Source organism: Akanthomyces muscarius, chromosome 4 (genome assembly GCF_028009165.1).
Source record: "Akanthomyces muscarius strain Ve6 chromosome 4, whole genome shotgun sequence".
Lineage (NCBI taxonomy): Eukaryota > Fungi > Ascomycota > Sordariomycetes > Hypocreales > Cordycipitaceae > Akanthomyces > Akanthomyces muscarius.
In genome coordinates this window covers 104808-128219 of record NC_079244.1, presented here as the reverse complement: position 1 = coordinate 128219, position 23412 = coordinate 104808, and the positions used below count along the sequence as shown (strand labels likewise).

The 23412-nt window shown below is 53.2% G+C and overlaps 10 protein-coding genes across 12 annotated transcripts; 7 read left to right on the top strand and 3 right to left on the bottom strand.

Moving 5' to 3' along the window:
- Positions 1-858: 858 nt before the first annotated feature.
- LMH87_010671 (uncharacterized protein) lies at positions 859-1206 on the top strand (the record flags this gene model as incomplete). The annotated part of the gene is made up of 1 exon (XM_056199687.1): positions 859-1206. One exon carries the CDS (start codon positions 859-861, stop codon positions 1204-1206), a length of 348 nt encoding a protein of 115 aa, XP_056051611.1.
- A 1078-nt stretch (positions 1207-2284) lies between these two features.
- Positions 2285-3193, bottom strand: LMH87_010670 (uncharacterized protein; the record flags this gene model as incomplete). Its single annotated transcript, XM_056199686.1, has 1 exon — positions 2285-3193. One exon carries the CDS (start codon positions 3191-3193, stop codon positions 2285-2287), a length of 909 nt encoding a protein of 302 aa, XP_056051610.1.
- A 2459-nt stretch (positions 3194-5652) lies between these two features.
- Positions 5653-6362, top strand: LMH87_010669 (uncharacterized protein; the record flags this gene model as incomplete). Its single annotated transcript, XM_056199684.1, has 3 exons — positions 5653-5847; positions 5911-6162; positions 6219-6362. The coding sequence occupies 3 exons, from the start codon at positions 5653-5655 to the stop codon at positions 6360-6362; spliced, it is 591 nt and encodes a 196-aa protein (XP_056051609.1).
- A 3156-nt stretch (positions 6363-9518) lies between these two features.
- On the top strand, positions 9519-11510 carry LMH87_010668 (uncharacterized protein; the record flags this gene model as incomplete). Its single annotated transcript, XM_056199683.1, has 4 exons — positions 9519-10115; positions 10176-10189; positions 10287-10298; positions 10388-11510. The coding sequence occupies 4 exons, from the start codon at positions 9519-9521 to the stop codon at positions 11508-11510; spliced, it is 1746 nt and encodes a 581-aa protein (XP_056051608.1).
- Positions 11511-12025: 515 nt separating this feature from the next.
- On the bottom strand, positions 12026-14098 carry LMH87_010667 (uncharacterized protein; the record flags this gene model as incomplete). Of its 3 annotated transcripts, none has more annotated exons than XM_056199680.1 (2): positions 12139-12150; positions 12200-14098. In XM_056199680.1, the coding sequence occupies 2 exons, from the start codon at positions 14096-14098 to the stop codon at positions 12139-12141; spliced, it is 1911 nt and encodes a 636-aa protein (XP_056051606.1). The 3 variants fall into 3 exon arrangements, with proteins under 3 accessions (XP_056051607.1, XP_056051606.1, XP_056051605.1); XM_056199681.1 differs by lacking the exon at positions 12139-12150 and having other exon boundaries at positions 12480-12537; positions 12609-14098; XM_056199682.1 differs by having other exon boundaries at positions 12026-14098.
- Positions 14099-14476: 378 nt separating this feature from the next.
- On the top strand, positions 14477-14938 carry LMH87_010666 (uncharacterized protein; the record flags this gene model as incomplete). Its single annotated transcript, XM_056199679.1, has 4 exons — positions 14477-14599; positions 14652-14741; positions 14803-14839; positions 14898-14938. 4 exons carry the CDS (start codon positions 14477-14479, stop codon positions 14936-14938), a joined length of 291 nt encoding a protein of 96 aa, XP_056051604.1.
- A 692-nt stretch (positions 14939-15630) lies between these two features.
- On the top strand, positions 15631-17713 carry LMH87_010665 (uncharacterized protein; the record flags this gene model as incomplete). The annotated part of the gene is made up of 6 exons (XM_056199678.1): positions 15631-15684; positions 15734-16253; positions 16305-16493; positions 16549-17028; positions 17086-17346; positions 17409-17713. The coding sequence occupies 6 exons, from the start codon at positions 15631-15633 to the stop codon at positions 17711-17713; spliced, it is 1809 nt and encodes a 602-aa protein (XP_056051603.1).
- A 1240-nt stretch (positions 17714-18953) lies between these two features.
- LMH87_010664 (uncharacterized protein) lies at positions 18954-19440 on the top strand (the record flags this gene model as incomplete). Its single annotated transcript, XM_056199677.1, has 3 exons — positions 18954-19053; positions 19239-19321; positions 19390-19440. 3 exons carry the CDS (start codon positions 18954-18956, stop codon positions 19438-19440), a joined length of 234 nt encoding a protein of 77 aa, XP_056051602.1.
- Positions 19441-20089: 649 nt separating this feature from the next.
- LMH87_010663 (uncharacterized protein) lies at positions 20090-22144 on the top strand (the record flags this gene model as incomplete). Its single annotated transcript, XM_056199676.1, has 6 exons — positions 20090-20135; positions 20238-20318; positions 20422-20767; positions 20818-21334; positions 21387-21881; positions 21935-22144. The coding sequence occupies 6 exons, from the start codon at positions 20090-20092 to the stop codon at positions 22142-22144; spliced, it is 1695 nt and encodes a 564-aa protein (XP_056051601.1).
- A 220-nt stretch (positions 22145-22364) lies between these two features.
- Positions 22365-23150, bottom strand: LMH87_010662 (uncharacterized protein; the record flags this gene model as incomplete). The annotated part of the gene is made up of 1 exon (XM_056199675.1): positions 22365-23150. The coding sequence occupies one exon, from the start codon at positions 23148-23150 to the stop codon at positions 22365-22367; it is 786 nt and encodes a 261-aa protein (XP_056051600.1).
- Positions 23151-23412: the final 262 nt, after the last annotated feature.

Sequence of the window (23412 nt, the reverse complement as noted above, 5' to 3'; positions counted from 1 at the left end):
TATACTTCACATCGAACCTGGCATCTTTGGAGATGCAATTGTGTGCTCGCTGGTCCATATGCCAGTCGGAAAGGAAGCCGATTCTTACGAGGCCTTGAGCTATTGTTGGGGGAAAAAGCACCAATACCGAATTCACCCGCCTGGCGACACCATGGCCGGCTATGCTTATGGCTCTGAAGACAACGAGAGTGGTAAGATACTCTTCAGTGATATGCTAAATCATCCCAAATTGCATCGGTTGTGTGTCATTCTCGGCGGTCGTCTGCCGCCAGGCAACATTGTTTGCGATGGCCTTTCGGTAGAGATAGGCGGGGAGCTGCACAGGGTCATGCGGCGGATTCGTAGCCAGGATGAGGTGCTTCGTATCTGGGTCGACGCCCTATGTATTGAACAAGGAAATTTGAAGGAAAGAAATTAGCACGTTTTGATGATGGGGCCCATTTACGCAGGCGCATCCCATGTTCGAATATGGCTCGGTGAAGATACTGGCGTGGAGCAGCTTGATCTTTCCGTGTTAAAAGGCATTACAGACATTGCGACGGACGCACTCGACGAGTCAGAGATCCGTACTCTGCGAAATATTGAGATTCAAAAACGTCTTCTCAACGATCCTAGATCGGTGGACCTTGAATGAGAATCATTGGAACTACTTTTCCATCGAGCCTGGGTTAGTGCGTCATGTGTAGCACAGCCTGGCGTCACCCCGAGTCACCACAACGCTAATACTTCACGCAGTTCCATCGTATTTGGGTCTTACAAGAGGCATCCAATGCTTCCAGGGCAACTGTGCACATAGAATTCGGCAGTGTAAATTGGGATTGGCTCGCAAGTGCCATGCATTTCGCCAGAATCTTCAAAATGGACATGGTCCTGAGAAGCTTTCCGATGAAGTCCCTAGGGGCGATGCAGTGGCTGCGTGATGCTCGAACTGAACAGGACAATCCAGCTTCTGTGCCGCTTTTCGATCTTCTAGAGGAGACGAGTGTGTTTGCGAGCGCGCTGCCGGGCGACAAACTCTACAGGGTCATGTCTCTTGCTGATCAATCAGTCAGCATACCCGTCGACTACGCCCTGAGTGGAGAAGAAATCTTCACCCGCCTAGCAATCGAATTCCTGGAGAACAGACAGTCACTGGATATTCTAAGCCACTGCATGCTTCCTGCCACACAATCGAAGCTCAAGTTGCCGTCGTGGATTCCGGACTAGACGGTGCATGGATGGGTAGAGCCCTTTCGGTCTCGCATGTTGAAAGCGAACGCTGCAGGCTCCAGTAAGCCCCGCATCAGAATAAACCAAAGGAATGGTGAGCTTTGAATTTGGGGCAAAGTGCTGGGCAGGCTCGAGGCAATCGAAAGTACCAAAATCATCACACGATTGGCCGACACACCTTAAGCTTCGGGTGCGCCGAGGTTTGGCATCAGACGGCTAGATCCAGAACAGAGCGCAGAAGTTACTTTCCCGCAAAACGTGGCTTTGGCAGACAGAAATCGGAACAGGCAGGCACATCACATGGGAGAGGCCACGTCTACACTCAACGATAAACACAAGGTCGCATCGCCATGCGGCACTCCGACTTGGGAAATAAGAGAGGCGATGGCGCGAACATTCGCCTGTAATAGGACTCGCGATGAATTAAACCTTGGAGCTGATTTCAAGCTTGAATTTGACCTGCACAGTATGGTTACATGCACAGAGGAACCAGTCGGGGCGGTTTGCCGCTGGATGATCCAAGAGGCCACAGGGGCGAGCGAGACATCACGGGAGGGACGCGCATTTGGCAAGAAGATGATGAAAGCATACGAGGAGCTTACTGCTGCACATGAGAAGTGGTGCTTTAACAGGCGGTTGGCCAGGACAACAAACAATGGGTTCGGCTGGGTTGTGAACGGCGCCGAGGCTGGCAATGCAGTAGCTTTGGGGTGCTACGCCAGCTACCCTTTTGTGCTACGCCAGCAAGAGCAGAGCAAGTACAAAATAATTGGGGACTGCTATCTTGACCGTATATGGAAGGCGAAGGCCTAGCTTCAACATGTCCAGAGCAGGAGTTTTTGCATAACCTACATTTCTTGTGTCACTTTAACGTCACGGCATTATATGGGTGGCGAAATTCCTTTTCAGGTACACCATATTCAGACAACAAGATTTTTAACGAATTATAAATCTTCGTGACTGCTTGTTGTCGAAAGTCGTGATCGCAAAATGTGAAGATGAGGGCATGTGTTGGACGAGAACGAGATAGTGGAACTAATTCTGAGTATTTCCCCTGGTATATAGGCAGTTGCAACTACTTTTCACACATCGACTGGGCAGTCGTGGCCTCGGTTCGCGTCCACGATTGCTGAATGGCCGCCCAATAGTCTTCTGGGTGCAGGCGCATGTGCCCGACATGGCCGCTGCCAGTAAACTCTTTGGTGTCGACGGCATAGCCCAGCTTCTCGGAGTCTGATGCATGTCCTTCGATGTCCTTGTAGCCAATGAGATCATCGTCCTTGCTGTACATGTACAGTCTGCGGGCATCTTTTGTCGCAAAAGCTTCCTGGTTGGAAGCGACGCGACTCCAGGCGCCGGCATGCTGTTGCCGCCGCACCCATAGATAGAGAGTATTGAGCAGGAGGAAAAAGGCCCAGATGGACTGCGTTGCGACAAATGGCCAAGGAAACCACTTTGCGGTACCCAGAGCCATGGCGCGGGACCAACGCTTCAAGTTTGCCCACGTCAGGTTGGTGCCACCGGGTGTTGAGTCCATGATGAAGAGCGTGTGCGGCATGGGACCTTTGAACCTTTCCGAGTAGGCATCCAGCGTGGCAGCAAAGTTGATGGCGCCTGTGTTGGACATGGCGTGAATAAGAATCTTGCTGTCGCTCTGCGCTATACCAACGCCCTGACCAGCATCTGGCGAACCAAAAAGATGATTCACCACCGGCGTCATGTGCCCGCGCCTTTGCTCCCGGCTAGTAAACATGGCTTTTGCGATTGGCGATAGCACCACTACCTGCTTCGCACACGGGAAAAGAGCTCGATACCCGTCAGCATATTTGGCGACATGCTGCGGCAGACAGTCGCCCCAGCCGTAGATGGCAACAATATCCGGGCTTGTTGTTGCATTAGTGACAGCCTCCACCTCGCCGTTGCGCACAAGGACCTGGTCCGAGAGGCTGTCGAAGCCTTGTATCGATGGTATTTTCTTCGGCATGACGGGCTTGATTAAAGACACAAACACCAGATATGTCGTTGTGAGAAGGACAAGTAAAGAGATGTTGGGAGAGATGAGTTCAGAGCGCCGCCTTGCTGGCTTGGACGAGAAACATCTTCTCTCCGCGACGGACAAACTGGCGGGGGTCGGACTTTGATGACGAGCTATTGCCCGGGGACCACTGCGGTGCTGAATCTGCTGGTGTTGAGTCGGCGTACGCAAGTTCGCCCAACAAACCAACAAAGCTTTTAATCGGGGCTCTTCACGGCGATTATGCCCAATTTGTTTGTAGTGTCCGAAGCGTCCATTTCTGAGTTTGGTGCGGCGCAGCTAAGTCAGGAACGGCGTACGGGGCGCTGTCAGGCACCCAAATTTAGCGCGTTAGTGCACACACCAAAGCCACTGCAATTCACTACCAGTATAACTTTGCGGCCATAATTTAGGCAGACACAAGTGATTGTTTTTTCGCCGCCAAAATGCGCTGTGGTTTTGGCGACTAAACTACCAAGAAGGGTTGTATTCTCCTTACTGCTGGCTATTGCGTCGTGGGATGTCTTTCTTGAGAGTGAATTTACGCAAGCATGCCCTAGATCCCGAATTAGATCTTGAATCGCGTTGCGAATAACAGCTTGCCAGTTACACAAGTTGACATTCTCCTGATCTAGGGTAGTCGGGTGTAGTAGATATAGGCAGCATTCAGCCTTTCACCAGCACGCAGCTTGGAGTGGCAGCCCACGCCCAGAGTGCGCAATTGCAGCGTACAAGGGCAATCGATCCTTCGTGTCAAGAACATGCAATCGGTTCACTTTTTGTGAGTGCGCCATGTATGATCAGTGGCACTCAAGGCTGATATGCAGTGCATGCACCCTAGGGAAACCACGATGGTGCTGAGCTCAACTAAAAAGAGGCGATCCCTTTTTTTTTTTTTTTTTTTAAAACATGTTTTTATGTCCACACATCTTTGCCACTATGCGGTGCAAAGGCCCCCCTAACAGTATGTTTCCTGTGACTGTTCCGTGACGAGATGTGTACTACTGGTAAGGTTGCAGCAGGTACAAGTGTGCCATCGCATATGAACTCCGTAGTAGTGTAAAACTTGCCGTAAAAAAAGGGCTAAGCGTGTGCGCCTGAGGCGTGATTGGTTGATGCATTTTGCAGGTGGTGATAATTGTAATCACTGCAAGATGGGAGGACGAACACGCAAGTGAGGTCCGGAGGCCAGTAACTCAGTTAGGGGAGCAGAGAGAAAACGGCGAGACAAACGCATTTCATTTCCACTAACGCAGGGGGTCATGTGGAATTACAGGAACCAAGCCAGTTATTAGCGGCATAGGTTGTTTTCTTTTTGCGCCTTTTGTGTCCGTAGCTTGATTATTACTCGACTGCTTGGTGATCGGGCACGGGTCGGGACAAGAAAACAAGGAACAGTCCAGGGTGCAAACGAGACTTAAATTTAGTGGTCGAGGTCACAGTCAGTGGAGGAGGAGGTCCGGGGACCACTGTGACGGCAAAAGAATTGGAGCAAGCCACCTTTTTGGAAGGATCGGCGCCATTTTATTTTTGGAGCTGGCACGGAGTATCAGAGCCCAGACTGCTGTCTTCCAGTATGCTTTTTTCGCACATTCTCATTTTAGAATGAAACCCCGGTTAAGTGGCACAAGTCAAGCAGTGACAGCTGGCTGAAGCAGAGAAGTCGTCTCTGGACGCCCTCCGAAGCGTACATGTGACACGCGTGCTCCGTAGAGTGGCGTAAACGGAAGGAATGGGTGTGGCGAGGCGAGGCGGCGAATAGCAGTCGCAGGTTTGACCAAGTGTTGGAAGGAGCACTAATTCTCAAGCCCCTCTGTGTTCTGCGACGATATAAAGCGTATGGTTGGCTGTAGCAATGATTATTATGGGTTTATTGTAAAGTGTGTGTTCTGATTCCTGGTTTATTGACCAGGCAAGGCTAGCTAATCAAGCAGCACTTGGCAGGCGAAGACGGGCAAAGACAGGCCAGCCAGTCGCACCAGTCCGGACCAGTGTAGCAAGGCTGGAACTCCGCTGTATTTTGGGCGCTCCACAGTCAAAGCCAGGCAGGTTTGTCGGGATTGCCAGGGTCTTTTAAATCCCCATTCTTGCTACTATGGGATTCTTTCTGGACCCTGCACTAGGTACGGCTCATCTCCCTCATTTCGCCACCCACCAAGGGGGAAAAAATTCGCCGACTAGATATACAGGACAGGATCCGTGCGGATCTTGTCCAGTCTAATTCCTGCATCTACACACCCCCAAGCTGATACTCAAAACCACCTTGCTGCTTTGCCTGTCCTAGCTTGTCCTAACGGCTACCCCACCTGTCCCGGCACTGAGCTTTTGGACAGCTTCCCCGACATCTTCGTCTTCCATCCAACGCACTCGTCGCCCGCGCGGTTTGCCATCACAACGACTCATAGCATCGGCATCCGACTTGTCAGTTTATGTCTCTCATCGCCCCTATTGCTCCGCACCTAGGACTTGAGCCCCTTTCCCACTGCACCAGCAGCAGCGACGTTGCTGCCCATGTGCTAGCCGCCGTTTCGCGAGTAAGCAGCGCAGCCGACACAAAGCCGTTCGTGGCAGTGCCGGCACAGCTCTCACTCATAGGGCTCCTGCAGAGCGAGAACGTGCAAACAGTATTTCTTTCCCAATCTCCCGCCCTTTTGGTTTCCACACTGACCGGAACTTTTGTGTCTCAGATTCAAGAGAACCTAGCTGTCCTCGCCCAATTCGCTGACCACCTCCCCCGAGACGTCGACATCTCGACATCTCGCGTCTCCAACGACGAGCTACTGATTATGGGCAATTTGGTGCGTGACATAGCCGCTAGCTTGGAGAATATCGGATCGTTGCGGGCGGATGAGGACCAGATGCTACCAGACATTGCGGATAAATACATACCTATGCGGCCAGTTTCATCTGTCTGCCGGCAACGACGCAAGGAAAGAATGGTGAGCTCTAGTACGGAAGCTTAAAAGAAGCTGACAGTTTGCTAATGGTTTCTTAGAAGCTGAAGATGGCCCAGAAATGCCACAGATGCAGTCGCCTCGAGACACCCCAATGGCGACCTGGGCCCGACGGCCCTCGCACCCTCTGCAACGTCTGCGGTCTGATTTACACGAAACGACAGCAACGCTACGCGGGGAAATGATGCGCTCTTTGCGAGACGAGTAAATATTTGGACACTTTATTGTTTGATACCAAGGGCTCAGTCAGGACACGACACTGCAACTGATACCATTCTGTTTTTGATTTTTTTTTTCTTCGACTTTTTGGACTTTCAATCACGATATATGGGAAACTGGACATACGAATACACGAACTGGCATTTAAACGTGTTGAACTAGGCGTGGAACTAGGGGCTGGACCGCTAATATACAATACCCTTTGACTTCTACCATGAGGATGTTATCTATCATTTAATTCGTTCTGTAACCGATGTCGACTTTGGCGCTGTGACGCGAAAGTAGCGCCCGACTGTCGCCACTTCGCCGAACAAGTTGCCTTGACTGACGAAATGTTGCAAGCGTGGTTTGACGTAAAACAAGTACTACGTGTCTGCGGTACTGTGTAAGCTGCCAATGACTATAGTGTTTCACAAGCTCATTAATCAAACAATTTGCCGTTCGGACTCATAATGTACTCCATCAAAGGCACATGAGCCTAGGCGTGTCACGGCAAGAGCTCATCTAATGCCGAAGCAAGCAGCAAGTATCATCGTTTCCACCGCAAGGGTCCTCGAAAAGGTATATGTGTTATGCCCGGCCGGGCAGCGGGGAGCCATTTCCGCTGCGTGTGAAGCCACCCTATTAGTAGGCCGTGAGCTACGGCTCGCGGACCACAGAAGTGCAAAGTGGAATAGCAACAAGCTAAAAAGCCGAAAACCAAGGAGAAAGAAGGACATCTATGCGTGGTGTGCCATCTCGGCACGATTGGCGATGGGCTTTTGGTGGTGGCGGAGCATCGCGGCCGCGGGGTTTTGCTCGCTGGCAGGGACGGAGAAAGCAAGAGGGCGGACGCAGAACACGGCCCAACGGCATTAAAGTGTAGTAGTGTGTAACGATGCGCTTGTGCGAACAAGATGGGGATGGGGCGTTTCTGGCTTGGTCCCCAGAGCCACGGGCGTGGTTCGCAAAGATGGTTTGGATGAGGCTGCCAGGGATGCTGGCTCGTGACTCGACCACCCTATGGTATGATAGCATCGGCCGGCTCCGACTTGCAAATGAACCCGCAGCTGATGCAAAATGCCGCTCGGTCACACAGAGCTGCTCGGCAAGTGTTTGAGCAACAAAGGGATGTTGGGTTGGCCGGTGGTGATGGCTGCTGATATAATCAGACGCCAGCTTTCGGTGGCGAATTCGGTCTCGGTTTGCATCGAGGCGAAATAGAGGGGTATCACTACTGCAACGCTGCTCAAGTACAGATTACCGGATGCCAATATGCGAGGTTCTCTTTTCTCTTCTAGAAGACAGGCACGTGGTGTCGAGGATGGATTCTAGGCTACAGCAGCAAGCGTAATATCGTGGCCTCCGGCTTTGAGGCCGCGAGCATACCTAGGTACCTACCGGGAGGTACCTGGGCATGTAGAGTGCGGCCGCGGGCTGTGCTTGTTAGCGCGTACTGTCAGCCGTAAGGCAGTGGACTGACACTCTTTGCTCAGCCGCAAGCCTCCTTCATGCAACTGATTGAGAGCCGGAGTCTTTGACACAGATTGCCGGGTTACCGGTGTTAAACAGAACATGTCTGAATAGTTAGAGATGGGCCAGAGACAGCGCATTGGAGCATGTCTCAAATTTTGGTGGTGCTGCTACGTGGTTAATAGCGGTTCCCGCCACAACTCGCCCAGCGTCCAGTGACGTAATTGGCCTGCTTGGCCGCCCGCAAAAGTACGAGTGCGGCGAACTACGGTAAAGGAATCAACAGGTGGGTGGAAATAGAAAACTTAGCGAGCTACCAGTATTAAAGGTCCCGTACTCGGACCAAGACTGGATTGGAAGATAAATTGCAACGGGACGGATGAGGCTGCCGGAATGCATATGGTTTGTGATGGCGCACGCTATTTCGCCTGCAAGAAAGCCCTGCAGTCTGCCCTCATGGATCGACCTTGTCTGCAACCCTTCTAGCTGAATCGACTGTGCAGCAAAAGCAAGAAAGTCTAGGGCCAGAAAGGAGGGGGAGTGTCAGCCCTGTGGGAGAAAAAGGAGAAAAGGGAAATTGAAGAGCCAATGATGCCGCCATGACGGAACGTCATTGACGGCCCGCCGTTCTCGTACTGGCTGGGTGTCGTACTGGCTGTGTGCTGAGATGCTCTAGGGCGGCTTTTGTAGAAGGGTGACCCGCCTGTAAAGTGCCACCGGACGCCCTGAGGGGTGGGAAAGGGCAAGTTCCTGTAGGCTGTGGGTGTGGGCCTCTCCCGCCGAACCCAGGGTTTGTAGCCAGTTGCTAGGCCAGTCGACTGACGGGCACAGTACCTAGGTAGGTACCTAGATAATGAGGTAGCAAGACTCAGGACAGTCAGCAGTACCTGGGTAGACAGCTACCAGTAAGTTAGGCAGCAGGTAACCAAAGTGTCCGCTATCACGGGTGGTGGGGTCCATGAGGCGAAACGAACGGCGGGCTCCCTGTGGCCCGGGGCCTGTTTGCCCGCCCGTCCAGTGGCGCGCCGGTACTTGCCCGCTTGTACCTGTGACGTTGCTTGCCCTCCGTTGCTTGTGATGTTTTTCTTTGGGAGAGACGAGAGACAAACCAGCCCGCCAGCCGCCCAAGAGTCATACACCACCCACCACCTAACGAGCTAAAACATCGCCGCGCTGATCGAGCCGGGCGGCAAAAGCACAATGGCCACTTGGCTATGACACACTTTCTTTTCCTCTTGCCCTTTTTCGACTCGCATTCTTCTTCTTCTCATCCTTGCCAGCGTTTCTGCACAATACTTCGCATCGCACTACCAATCTTCCCTAGCTGCAACATCTCACTAACACGCCCGGCCCGCTGTCAGCTGGCCACACCACCACATCACAAGACATCGCTCTGGACAGGCCGCAGCAGTCTTGGCCCAACCTGCTTGACCAACTTTGTCGACCACCTTGTCCCTCTTGATCTAGCCTCTCTCAAGATCCAGGCCTTGATTCCCGGTGACTGGACACAAAAGACGTTTGATCGTTAGGTACGCAACACCACCGAGCGCACTTAGACGCCCACATTGCTGCTGCCTGGATCTCAAACGCACCACCCGACGACGAACGGGCCCGCGCAGTGCCGCAACGTCAACCGCGAGTTCTGCTACCTGCCTTCGTCTCTGCCTATCATGAATGGAAGCGCAACCGCTCTGCGCATCGACGCTGTCGATGCCTTCGCGCGCACCCTCTACCTGCGCACCAAGCAGGTCGCCGTGCCCGCCTTTGATGATGCCGCCGTCGCCGTCCGCCAGATGCACATTTCCCTGCGCCACCTGCGCGTCGAGACCGGCGACCCTCAGTCCGTCCTCAACAAACCCGACAACACCTCTGCCATGTACACTGCCGAGCTGGCACCTATTGTCGACCACTGCGAATTTGCCCTCAAGCAGCTCGAGACGGTCCTAGATCGCGTGGCCGGCGCCGATATCAAGAAGGATGCGCTGACAGATCGCATCGCATCAGTCACGGCCAAGATTGCAGAAAAGGAAATGGATGTTGCATTTTTCCTGGATACTGTCCAGGTGCGGCCCAAGACCACCTCCAGAGAATCCATGCCGGACCAGCAGACGCTCGAGGCCATCAAGCACGAGATTGATCTGCTGGCGTCCAGGGTTTTTAGTCGGCATGCCGGCGTACTTGATGACGACTCGGAGGCGCTCTGGCAGGGATTTAAAACGGAGCTGGAGCGGCAGCGATTTACAGTTGACGAGTTGGAAGCACACAAGGTACGAAAGATCTAGAGCAGCCACCGTGTGATATAACCTAAACTGACACTCACGACCTAGGCTGCTATAAAAGCGTACATTCGCCAGCTCGGTTCTACATGGAGCCGCAACTGCGGCGCCACGCCTACATACCAAGGCGTCGCCGAGTTCGAGGCTAACACTGCGCCGCAGGTCCAGTATCCTGTGCAGGCACCGCTCGTGCCACCCAAATTGCCCATACTTCCACCCAAGCAAACCCATCAGTCTCCTCGTAATGAGAAATCCATGCCCAGCATCAAGGCCGATCGGCAAGCCGTCCTCGATAAGCCCTCGGCGACGCTGCTCCCCACGCAGTACTCGTTTAACATCCCCTCCGCCAGCGTGGATGACGAGAGGGATGGCGGCAGCGACCTATCCATGACCCTCGTCTCGACAAAGGACCTCGTCGCCATGGACAGCCTCAACAACGGCATGAACGGCATGCACCTGCACACAGACCCGTACCCCCAACCAGGTCGTCCCGGCGATAACCTGTCTCACTCACCCAACTCTCAGACGGTCGTGGCCGGCTCGCCGCGCTACCAATCCAGCAACCCCTCCAACGTCAGCAGAGGCTCCAATTGGCCAAACACGACAAGCGCGGGTACCACCCGTCCATCGCGGCTGGCTCCTGATCGCTACGGTCGAGACATTCCCGCCGATGCGCAGTGGACTCAGATCCGCCGCTCGCTCATCAGCCCTGAAGTCCTCGACCGGGCCGGCGTGCGCTATGAGGCGCGTCCCTCGTACGTTGCCATTCTCGGCCGCTTAAGCCGCGCGGAAATTTTAGAATTCGCTCGTCAGAGCGCTGAGTGTCGCGCCGCCCGCTCCTCTTACACCCGCCCGCCGCTGCCGCCTCGACGACCCGACGAGCGTCACAAGCCAGACACCAAAACCCACCACAGCGACGACGACGTGCTATACGACTCCAGCGACACTGACTCCACAGACTACGAGGATGACCACAAACGCTCCCACAACGACAAGACAGGCACAAGAAGCTACCCGTACATTGTCAGCGCGCCGATGGCCAAGAAAACGTCACCCTCCACGAGTGTTAAACCAAAACCCATCCTCAAAAACAAAAACGAAAACCACGTGCGCTTTGATCCAGAGCCGCACGAGGTCGAGCACCCGAGCAGCGCACCTAGTTCGTACAACAACGACCGACGGAGAGAATACTACTACGGCGAAGGAAGTGGCTCCTCGTCGCGGCGACACAGAGACCATTACGACCGTGAGCACCACGAACGTGATCGACCGCACCGCGGTCATAGGGATCGACGCGAGAGGAAGAAGAAGTCGTGGGGGGAGACGCTCGGTGCGGTGGGCATTGGTAGCGCCGCTCTACTTCTGGGTGGTGTTGGTGGTTTCTAAATTTCCACTTCTACTTTGTGATTAATTTTTTTTTCTTTTCTTTTCATTTCTTTTCTTTTGCGCTTTTGACACTTTTGGAATACAGAGCATGACTTTGGCTTCCCTTTTAACGATAATGACAGCAATATGATCATGAGGACAAGACAAAAAGCATATACAGCATACTATTTGTGCTTGAGCACTGGAGGAACGCATAACACACCTCTGTTTTTATAGATGTTACTCTATATAGCGATTAACGACCATCATGCCACGACTAAGCATGAATTTCTTTTCGCTGGAATATGTGCATGGCAGTGTACGCCAGATCACCGCTCGCTTCTGTGTGTAAATTCTCTACTCCCGTTCTCTATTGTCTGGGTGTGTATTGGAAAGATTATGTATTATGTGGTAAACATCAGCTGCGGCTTTGACTTCTCCAGCGGTCGCTGAATACCCAAGCGCAACATGTTGCGCTTCCGTCCGTGCACATAGAGGCGCTTAGAGCAACACTACCTGCACAGAGCGGGCAAGAACTACAGCATCATTTGTTCCTCCAACGTCTTCCACCAAATCCCCCTTCTCTCCGCCGGGGGCGCCACCACCTTCTCCAGCCGCTCCTTGGGCACCGGCCGCGTTTCCAGTACCGTCATCCGCGCCACTGTCGGCCACACAAAGTCCGGCTCCGTCGACCCTTCCTGGTTGCGCACGTGCACGCCGCTGCGCTTTGCTGGTAGCGTCGTGCGGAAGCGCTTCACCCACGCTACCCGCTCCGTCACGCTCTCGTCGCCGCCACGCTCCAATGTCACCGTCCCCTGCGCGGTGCGGTACTTGACTGCCGAGGGCAGGAAGTAGCTATAGTCGCGTACCAGGTTGGGCACCATTTCTCGGCCGATGGGCCCGTCGCGAAAGTGGCGGTTCGCGGAGACGACCTTGAGCAGCTGCTTGAACCACATTGAGATGCGGTGGTGTGTGTGATCTTTGAGCGTCTCAGCCTTTTGTCGGCGGAGTGTGGCGCGCCGAGGGGCGGCGCCGCCAAGGGCATCGGCTTGGAGGATCTCGTCGGTGAGAGCGTTTTCGTACGCCTCCACGAGCGTGGTGTAGTACGGCAGCGCGTACTCGTTGATGGCGCCAAACGCCTTGACGACGCATCGCTGCACGAGTAGCGTTTTGATGTAGATATCATAGTCCTCAAACCTCGGCGTGATATTGCCATGGGAAGGCGATGTCATTGCCTCCCAAACGTGCATTACATCGACTGGCCGCTGCGTTGCGGACGCCCAGTCGCCAAGCTTCCGGCGGGCGTCGCCAAAGGGCTTAGAGGCGAAGAGATATGTCCAGTTGAGGAGGTTCGACCATACAGAGTGCGGAATGGGAATGCTGTAGCGGTGGGATATGAAGTTGACAAGCTGCATGCCCAGGGCGATGTGTGACATGGCGCCGCAGCCTTCGGCGATTGCTTCGAGGAGAGCGGCGGTCGGCCGTAGTGGCGAGTCTTCGGGAAAGTCATGACCGCCGGTAATGGTGGTCTGCGTCGGATCTCGGTCATTTTCGATGATAATGCCATAGTAGCTGCTAAAGATAAGTTCCTTGATGGCATGCAAGGAGGATGACCGTGCAAACGCCTTGATCGATGTGCAGAGGAGCTCCTCGTTCATGTCTAGGCCGTACAAAAGCCCGCGTCTCCAGTGCGCGCGATAGCCACGGTCTTGCACACGTTTTCGTAAGTCTCGCATCACGTCCTTATCCATCTCCGCCAGGCTCCGATTCCACGGCTCTTGTCCCAGCGCGTTGATGCTGAATCGCTGCCGGTCGAGCTTCTCAAGCGTGATTCTGTCCAGTGGATTGCGGTTGCGGTAAAGGTCGCGCGCCTTTACGGCGACGCGTGCCCGGTCGAACTGGTAGTACAGTGGCTCCGTCATGAAGAAGGCCTTGAGGAACTCGTTCCACGCCCGCGTGGTACGCCACTGCTGCAGGCCGCTCTCAGCAATGTTGCCCCAAAATTCGCGCGCGGCGTGAAAGTCCATGGCGGCGCCGGCGCTCCGCATGGCAATTTCATAGTCGGCCAGTGTGAAAGGCACCAAAGAGGAGCGTATGCGGAGAAGGGTCTGCAGGCCCGCGAGCACTTGGCGTTGGCGGTCGCGTGCTCCGTACACGTCGACGAACTTGCCCGTGGCCGTGTATTGGGTCTCACCAGCACTGATTTTGAGACCCTCGGCCGCATCATCGGAAGAATTGAAGGGATCTAAACCGCGTACAATTTCGGAGAGAGTGGGCGCGGGGACATTGAGGAGCTCTTCGATGGCACCTGCGTGGAGCGGGGATGTCTGGTTCGCTAGCACATCCGTCCATTGAATAAAGGCGACACGGATTTTCGACGAGTTCTTCTTCTGCACAGCGTGAAGGAGCTTGTCCAATTCGGTTTTCTCGCGCGGCGGGTGCACATCAGCGAAGTGTGGCCGGATAATGGGCGTCTCGGCGTGCGTGGCCAGACAACGTCGCCCCGACGGAGCGACTGATCGCGTGGCACGACTTGGCTTTGCCCGGGCGACGAGAGCTGAGCAGCCACTGAGGCAGGATCTCGCCAAGACCTTTGATCTAGATGCCATTGAGAGCCAGCCTAACAGCTTCACAACCTTGGCAGATATTCGCCGTGCGCGGTTGGACTCGCAGGGAAAGCAGCGTTTGCCGATTGATGGGGGGCCGTGAGCGGAGTCGCGGGACGGGTGGACCTGGCTGTCTCGACGAAAAGTTGGGGAAACTGGGGCACAGCCATGGTGGTGTTTATGTGCATATTCTCAGGTCACCCCGATCAGTGCATAACCCACCCGAAGATTTTCCAGCTATGGCTCAAGGAAGCGTATTTTAGCCCTTGCAGCTGTATCAGCAAACCTGTCAGATAACAGAAACGACGTAACCAGCCACTTGTTGTCGCGAAAGCCACCGGGCAAGCTTTAATCACGACAAAGAATTTGAACTTTCTCACCATGGCCGATGAAGCGGACGGATCAAGTCATGTCGCGGAGCCTTTGGACCTTGTGCGCCTGCTCCTCAACGAAGTCGTGTTTGTCAAGCTTCGAGGCGACAGAGAGCTCAAGGGCAAGCTGCATGTAAGTCGCACCTCGTTGTCGCGGGAAATTGACGTGAGATTGACACATTTAGGCCTACGATAGCCACTGCAACCTGGTGCTGGGTGAGGTAGAGGAGACCATTTACGGCGTTGATGAGGAGGATGATGAAGAAGAGGCCAAGGTATGATGCCTCAGAGTGCCAGATTATGCAAAGTCAATGCTAATCTTTTTGTGTGGAATAGACCATCAGCCGCAAGTCGGAGATGCTCTTTGTTAGAGGTACGTGACGATGGCAGGGCACTGCTCAAGTCGGACCTAATTAACGAATCAAACACAGGTGACAGCGTTGTCTTGATCTCCCCCCAAGTTCCGTTTTGAGAGGTTTGAGAAAATAGTGCACAGTTTTGATATGGGCAGGACACGCAGCAGCTGCGCAGCACCACAGAGCGCTTGGCCGGCCCCTACAAAAGCGGTGGCTACTTGCTACGTAGGATTGGTGCCGTCAGTCACCCGAATGGCCGCTTCGGATATTTCGAGTTAAATCCGCGACAATTCCATGAAAAAGGCCACAACGGTGCCGGATAGGGTGATTGCAGAGACTTGCAATCGCACCGCATGCAACGATGGAGATCGTGGCTGTGTATCTCAACGAGACATCATAAACTTTGGCCTGTAGTCTCTAAAAAAAAAAAAAACCAGAAATATTCCACGAACAAGACTTTGTCCGCGCATCTCAATTAATTCGATCTGGGCGTGTATGTTAGCATCTACGCGATCGCTGCACGGGTTCTGTGACGTTCTCTAGCGTTCTCCACCTTCTCGATACTCGAGGTCACCGAGTGGCTCATCACCAAGTTTCCCCACGTATTCTGCCTGCCTGTGACTATTACTACTGTGTATGCCTATGACTCTTCAGCAACACCAGCAGGGCGCAGCGACAACGGACCGGGCTTCTGTCTTATTTGAACACTCGTTCTTCCCTTCATTATTCTCTCCTAATCACAGACAGCAAATGATTACCCGAATATCCATATAAACGTTGGCGCATCGCGCCGGATCCAGATTGCATCATGGCTACAAAAGCAATAAAAGCACTGCCTCACGAGAAGCGCAAGGGCGAATCCGTACGACTGTCTGCCGCCGATACTTCTGGCATGCGCTAACCTGCACCAGGCCCTCAGCGAATTTGCCGAATATGTCGAGCAGCAACAGAGCATACGATTTCCTGCTGCCCCCCCGACACCTGCCGACTCGACCGAGCACCATGAAGAGCTTGACGAGCTTTTCGACGCCCTTGACCTGGCAGACACTGCCCCCAGAATACAAATGAAGTCACTCCTCCTCGGCAACGGCGAAGAATCAACAGAACTGCTGCAAAAAGTCATCCTTGAGCGAATAGAGGAAGGCCTGGGAGAGGCCATCTTGGAGCTGGGCCACGAGAATAACGGCGATTCCATGAACCTTACACTGGATCTATGGAACATTGCCTACGCCAAACTTGAGCTCGCCGCAAGGAATGTCGACGCCGTCTGCCAGCTGCTGCTTACGAACAATGTCGGCAGTGCGGCCGAGGCAGTTAGCACAACTGCCACCCCAAGCAAAGACAAGAGCTGCACGGGCAAAGTGCTTCTTCGCAGAGCCCCCAAGACAATCGAAGAGGCCATAGAGACACGAATAGCCGTTGTTGGGAATGGTCAGTATATCGCAGCAGACACACGGCGAGCAAATGCTAATACAGTTGTAGTTGATGCTGGTAAAAGTTCACTTCTCGGTGTTCTCGTGAAAGGCGACCTCGACGATGGACGCGGCAAAGCTCGCGTAAACCTCTTCCGACATAAACACGAGATCGAAACTGGCCGGACCAGCTCTGTTGGCATGGAGATCCTGGGCTTTGACGCCGCTGGCAAAGTTGTCACTTCCGACACCCCCGGGCGTATGCTGCTACAGTTTGACTCCGCCAAGGCAATCATATTCTAACACTGAGATAGGCAAACTCTCTTGGGAAGAGATAGGAAAGCGAAGCGCGAAAGTCATCACCTTTACTGATCTTGCTGGCCACGAAAAATACCTACGCACTACAGTTTTTGGGATGCTCTCCACCAGCCCAAACTACTGTGTACTGATGGTCGCCGCAAACCATGGCCTTACTGCCATGAGTAAAGAACACCTCGGAATTGCCCTGGCGCTGAATGTACCGGTCATGGTGGTTATTACCAAAGTTGACATTTGCCCGTCCCACGTCCTTGAGGAAAGCGTCAGGCAGATTACCAAAATCATGAAAAGCCCGGGCGCGCGCAAAATTCCAACCTTTATCAAAGATCGGGAGGACTGCATAAATACTGCAACGCAGTTTGTCAGTCATCGAATATGTCCTATCTTCCAGGTGTCCAACGTCACTGGCGAGAATCTCGACCTGGTGCGCCTCTTCTTCAATATTCTTCCCCACCACGGAAGGTACAATTCAGAGGGTCCGTTCGAATTTCAAGTCAACGATACTTTTTCCGTCCCATTCACTGGTACAGTAGTGTCTGGTATCGTCAAATCGGGCGTTATCCACGAGGGCGACAATGTTCTCATTGGTCCCGACTCGCTGGGACAGTTCACTCCAACTGCTATTCGATCGATCGAACGCAAAAGGCTCCGAGTGCCTGCAGCATCTGCTGGGCAGTCTGTGTCTTTTGCTTTGAAAAAAGTGAAAAGAAAAGACGTACGGAAAGGAATGGTTGTGCTCCCTAAGTCTGAAGGTGAGGTGTTGCCGGTAGTCCACAGAGACTTTGTTGCTGAAGGTGAGTCGCAGCAAAGCGTGATCGCCAAAGTACGTTCTTGGTGGCTAACACAGCATACCAAGTCCTCATCCTCTCGCACGCTACTACTATCAAGAGGAAGTACCAAGCAATGCTGCACGTAGGGCCAGTTTCTCAGACCTGTGCCATCATCGACATTGATAGGGAGCTCATCCGCACTGGCGATCGAGCAACTGTTGCATTTCGTTTTGTGCAACGGCCCGAATACCTCGCCCCGGGTGACAGGCTGCTGTTCCGCGAAGGCCGAACAAAAGGCCTCGGAATTGTGAAATCGGTGGGCTACGACCCAAAGCATCCCCTAAGCGGAGAGTCTGTGGCGGACACCGGTCACACAACGGAAACTAAATAGACGACTGGTGAGTAATCATGCCTGCGAGTGGCAAGCCAGAAAGCGGATGTTGTATGAATAGCGCCTTTTTTGTTCTCTGTTTTCAGATGAGCGTAAATGTTACGGCACACCCAAACTGATCGTTAATTCTTATGCCGTGTTTTACATTTGTGTTTGGCGCCGTGGGCGGAGTAGCTCTAACCCGTCGGCGGGTCCCAGCACTACACGTTGCCATTTGCTAGCTGTAGGCGACGCGTCCATGATGATCTGCTCATAATAAACGGCACAATTCTCGGTCCTTTTAGTACCCTGACTATTTACGGTGCGTTGCGATGAAGAGGCAAGAGGCAAGACATGCCGAATTTTCAAGCAAGGGCTGTGGGTAGAGGTTTTGCAGTTCGTCTGGTTCGTCTACACTAACATTGACTAACTCAAAATAGGCATGCGAACGAGGTGCAGCGTTATGGCGGCCCAGTTTCATCGCCCCCGGCTAGGTGGCCTCATTTGCCGAACAGCTTCTAGCGATATCCGGAAGCCCTGCAACGAGCAGCTCGTGTATTGCTCATTGGCATCACTAGCTCTGCAGCTTCGCCCTGCAGGTCCTCGGCACATCTGCGACAGCAGGATATAATCGACAAATAAGCTGTACGGTCGACAGGGCATCTCGGCCAGCTCAGTAGGTAAGGTCGGCCGCCAGCCAGGTTATCCTCGTCTATGTGGATATCAGTGCCCACCCTTCCCATGGCCTACTCCCAAATAGCCCTCCCGCGCGCTCCATCTTGCAGCTGCCCGCGGCCTGCTTCTCCGTGTGCCCCGCCATTCATAGCGCCAGCCCTGCCCAGCTCTGGTCTGTTCCGTTTTGGCCAGACTCCTACTGTGTCATACATGACGGCGTCGCTTGTGACCAGAGTCATGGATGCTCGGCCAATGCTCGGCCAACAACTCATGCAGCGTATCGGTCGTGGCTCCTGTTTTGGCTAGCCTTGCCTTGTCTAAACTTTGATCAAGTTGCCCGGGGGTGTTCGCCTGACGCTTTGTTATCGCGTTTCTAACCCCAAGCGAGCCGGCAGGCAGGCAGTTTGTCAAGCCGCTCTCTGCTAGAGGGGCGGCGTGGCCTGCATTCCTGCCTCAAGCTGAGGGCTAGGCAGAGTATCTTTGGCACTGAGGCAGGGCTTCACCATACGGCACGATATCCGGGCGGCCTTGCTTTGCCCCCAACAAGGCTTGCCAAAATGTCCTACCGCCAAAGGATCGCTGATATATGAAACAGTATAACACGCATGCTTCATTTACGGCAAATTCCGTGCTCCGTATTAATTGTGACCCGCTTGACTGCCACAGCGTGCAACCTGGGTCAGCGTGTACGTGGGTTTTTGTTCAAGGCCATTCGCCATTGTGCTGTGATGCGTCAATATCAGCAATTCAGCATCGAGACTGGGACTAAGGGATGTTTTTCTTCTTTGAAATGAATACATGTGCTTGTCAAATTATTGATGGCCAAAATTTAAGAGCACGACGAGGGTGTGTATATCATCATCTCGAACAGCGGTTGTCGGGCCTTTTGTCCAGACTTGTCCCGAGGTTCGTCAAACCGCCCAAAGCCAGATCCAGGCTGACGGCACAGGACTCGTAAGCTTCAGTGATGCCCCATCGCAGCTGAGGAGCCTCGTTTTTAGCACAGCACTAATGGAATGCAGTCGCACGTTCTCCTGCTCTCCGCTACGCTGGCGATTGCTTGCTGGCAATGAAATCAGCCTTATAGAACTATGTAGTCTGTATCGACACCCCTGTTCTGCCCCGTCCTGCACTTTTGTGAACTTCGGCGTGACCCCATTTCTGGGTCATTGCGTCTCCACGGTCAAGTTGGCCTCCATCCAACGGATCCTAGTGCATCCAATCGTTCAGTGCGCCTCCAACGGCAAGTGCCCTCACGACTTTTCGCATCATTAGTGCAGATGCTCTCTGTGGGCAGCATGCTTATTCTCTCAGCATAAGCGAACCATGGCCCCAAAAGATCCACACTCCATCGATCTGAGGGTGTTTCTAGGCCAAGACGTGACGTTATGTTGCTTTGTAGATCAGGCATGGAATCATTCTGGCCTAGCCCGGGAGGGGCGGTTATCCCGCCACCAGCAACGCCATGTATAAGTATTGTTACTAGCGACACGTCACAGAAGCTAGACCCCATCAACACCCTGGTAATCTGGAACGCAGCTTGGCAGCTTCTATAACAATATCCGGTCAAGTCACTTGGAGCAGCTGAAAGACAGACTTTCAGCCCCCATGATGTGTTGCCCGAATTCAAGGTCTTCAAGGATACTTCTGTCAAACAGCGACAATAACAACACCAACCACTTATAGGTGCAATCAACACATCACCAGAACATCACCGACATAATGGGCCGAGGATCGCAAGAAGCACCGAGTACAGCACCCAAGTCTCGTCCGTCGAGGCAACGGCCAGGTACAGCTTGTTCAGAATGCAGAAGACGAAAACTTCGGTGTGATGGAGTACGGCCGAAGTGCAGCGTATGTGTTCAATCAGGCGTTCAATGCGAAATCGTCACAGAAAAGGCTCCGAGAGGACCCAAAAAGGGATATCTTCAAGCACTCAGAAATAGAATTGGTCAGTTGGTGTTACTCGTCCATGCTCCAAAGCCAATGTTGAAAGTTTGCATGGGCAGAAGACGCAGGGCAAAGAACATGAGACCATGCTGACCTTATTAAAGCGCTGCTCGAGAGCCGACTTACATCCCAAGATCCTGACTGGAGCATCTTCGATGACTGCTCAAGCGAGAAGGGGGCTTCAGCGTCTGCAGCGATGAGCCCAGTTCCTGTACAAAGTGCCTACATTCAGAATCTTATGTCGCAGTACTCTCACAATATGTTTGCTTCAAACACTATGCCACCACTAGATCTTGGAATTTATTTTCCAGAGCAGACCCAACCAGACATCTGTCAAGCTGTTCCCGAGAGCCTCATGTCGCCCGACAGCCCGGAAAGCTTCATTTACGAGCCTACTACCTTTGATTCAGAGGGCGAGATAAAGCTTTCCCATTCACATCAGGCGGAACTGTAAGTTGACTCTGCTGTCTTTGTGAACTATGCTGACGAATCTCGCACAGTGATCAACTATACTTTGATCGTATACAACCTTCAGTACCGATTCTTCATCAACGTCGTTACCTTTCATGGTCACGACATGACGGAAAATCTATGCCTCAAAAGGCTCTTCAATATGCTGTGTGGATGCTGGCATCTTTGGTCTCTCCTCAGAGCCACTCTACACACGAGAGGCTCTACGGGGCGGCGAAACGAGCCGTCGAACTCTCTTCAAAAGCGAGCGATGCTGACATTGCAACTACCCAAGACATGGAACTTGTGCAAGCGATCATTTTGGTTTCTACGTATGAGTCGATGAGAGGATTCTACGACATGGCATGGATGAGCGCTGGCAGAGCGTTTCGTATGGTGCAACTGATGAGGCTGCATGAAGTGGATGGAGGGTCACAGAATCCATTTCTTGATCAACATGACTTGACCGAAAAGGAAGAGTGCCGTCGAGCATTTTGGATGGCGTATTTGCTGGACAACCTGTTTGCCGTCCGCGGCAATTGGTCAGTGACATTGAGAGAAAACATTGCAAGTACTTTACCGTTTCCACTCCATAGCGTCTTCTAACCTTGGTATTAAGATTCACACGAGATTACCCATACCAGAGTCAGACTTTCAGAGTGAACAGCCTGCCCAGACTGATTTTTTGGTGGACGCCATCATGGAGCCAATCCCGCAGCCACGGTCGCCCTTCAGCGAAAGTATTATATTCGCCACGATATGCTCGCAGAGCCATACTCAATCGCGATGTAGTGGCATATCAGTAATCAGCGAAGACACTCTATCGAGTTGGGATCCGTGCCAGGGAACCATGGCTGACGGATTCCCGCCTCGAATGCTCTTCATCTGGAACTACGACCCACCCTCTGCGAGCAGTCCCGATCCGATGCTTATTCTAGCAAATGTACTAGCGCAATTGTCGGTTATTTTGTTTTATCGCCGGATTAGCCAAGCCAATATGACGGATCCTTCAGTTTCCATGGATAAGCTGGTAGAGAGCCAAAGCCGAGCGTTGGTTGCTGCGGAGCGCATCGTGGACGTTGCTGGAGAACTGACCAATTTCCATTATTCTCGGGTAAGACGTAAAGCCCTCGCAGATTCTATAATTTCCTACTAACGATTTTCTAGCTGCATCCGCTCCTGACGATCATATTTCGCCTTAATGCGGACTTTCTCTGTGCCAACATGTCTGCGATGCCAGCGCAGCAGTCTCTGGCGCGGTTTTTGCACACACTGGGCGGCCTTCGGGCATGCAACGATGCAAACCAGAGTTTTGTCGAGTTTCTCGGTATCTCGAACTTCTTGGATGAGTTGGGAATGGCGCCGATTGATAATTAAGAAATGGAATAATGCAGTTCCCCGGGCTTGACAATGCCCTTGGCCGGATTGGGCCAACACACAAGCCAATGAACACACCTGAAATTCTTATTAGAGTTGATGATATACCCCTCTTGATGGAATCTAAATATCAGAGTGAGTAGAAAAAAAAGCGTCTTCAATCTATATGTGGACTCTTCTATGCTCTGTACGTATGCCGCTGGCCTCTTTCGCCCTTCACTCATTTATTTGTCGCCGTTTCAAGTGCCACCCTACGTATTTCCTTCACCAGCGGCGCCACATCATCCGGTCTTACTGGCAAGCGATGTCCAGCATCCCACTCAATCAGCGATCTCGTCTCCGGATCGCAGTACTCATTATATAATTTCCTATGCTCCTCCAACCCGGGGTCCTTCAACCCATGCATATGAATTGTTGGCATCCTCAACACATGCATCCGGTTTGGCCCATTTTCCTTCGTAGACGAAAAGTCCGCCGCGCTAGGCAGCGACTCATTCGCCACCCTCTCCGGTTCGAGTGACACGATCGGTCCCCGTCCGGCAATCAGCACGCCGAACCTAAACGGCGACGCGCGATCGGCCGCAACGGTAGCGGCATCGGTCGCCCGGTTCTGCTGCCGGTATAGCAGGCTCGCGCACATTTTTGCGCCTTGGCTGAACCCTAGCAGCCCCGTCCAAGCACCGCATCCACCGCGATCATCATCATCCGCCATGGCCGCCTCGATGGCCTGGTCGAGTCGAGTGACCGCCTTTTGCGCCGTGATGGCCGGGTGAGCTGGGCCGAAGCGCAGCCACCTCTTAAACGGGCCGGCCTTTGCAAAGACTTGCATGACATCTGGGCCGGCCTCTGAAGGAAATGGGGCCTCAACGTAGACGAGACGGTACTCGCCCTTGAGGTCCTCGGCGATTTTGCGGCATTGAATCTTGAAGATGGAGGCGTTGGTGCCGCCGCCATGGAGGCACAGGATCCGCGGCAAGCTAAAGGTGGGGTCGTACGTTTCCCCCATCGTCTCAATTTGGGCGGCAGAAGTGGTGACGAATTGCTGCCTCTGGCTTGGTGAGTATTTTGTAGCTTCGTGGTACAGATAGTTGTCGGCGTGGTGTTGTGTTGCTATCTAGGTTCTGTAACAACGAAATCGCGCTTACGGGGGTCCCGTGCCGGTCGCCGCGGAAATGTCCGACGGGGCTTACGGTTGTGAGGACAGTTTGTTCTACGCAAAAAGTCAAAGCAACTCTATTCTAATTATCGCAGTACTTGATGCTACATAC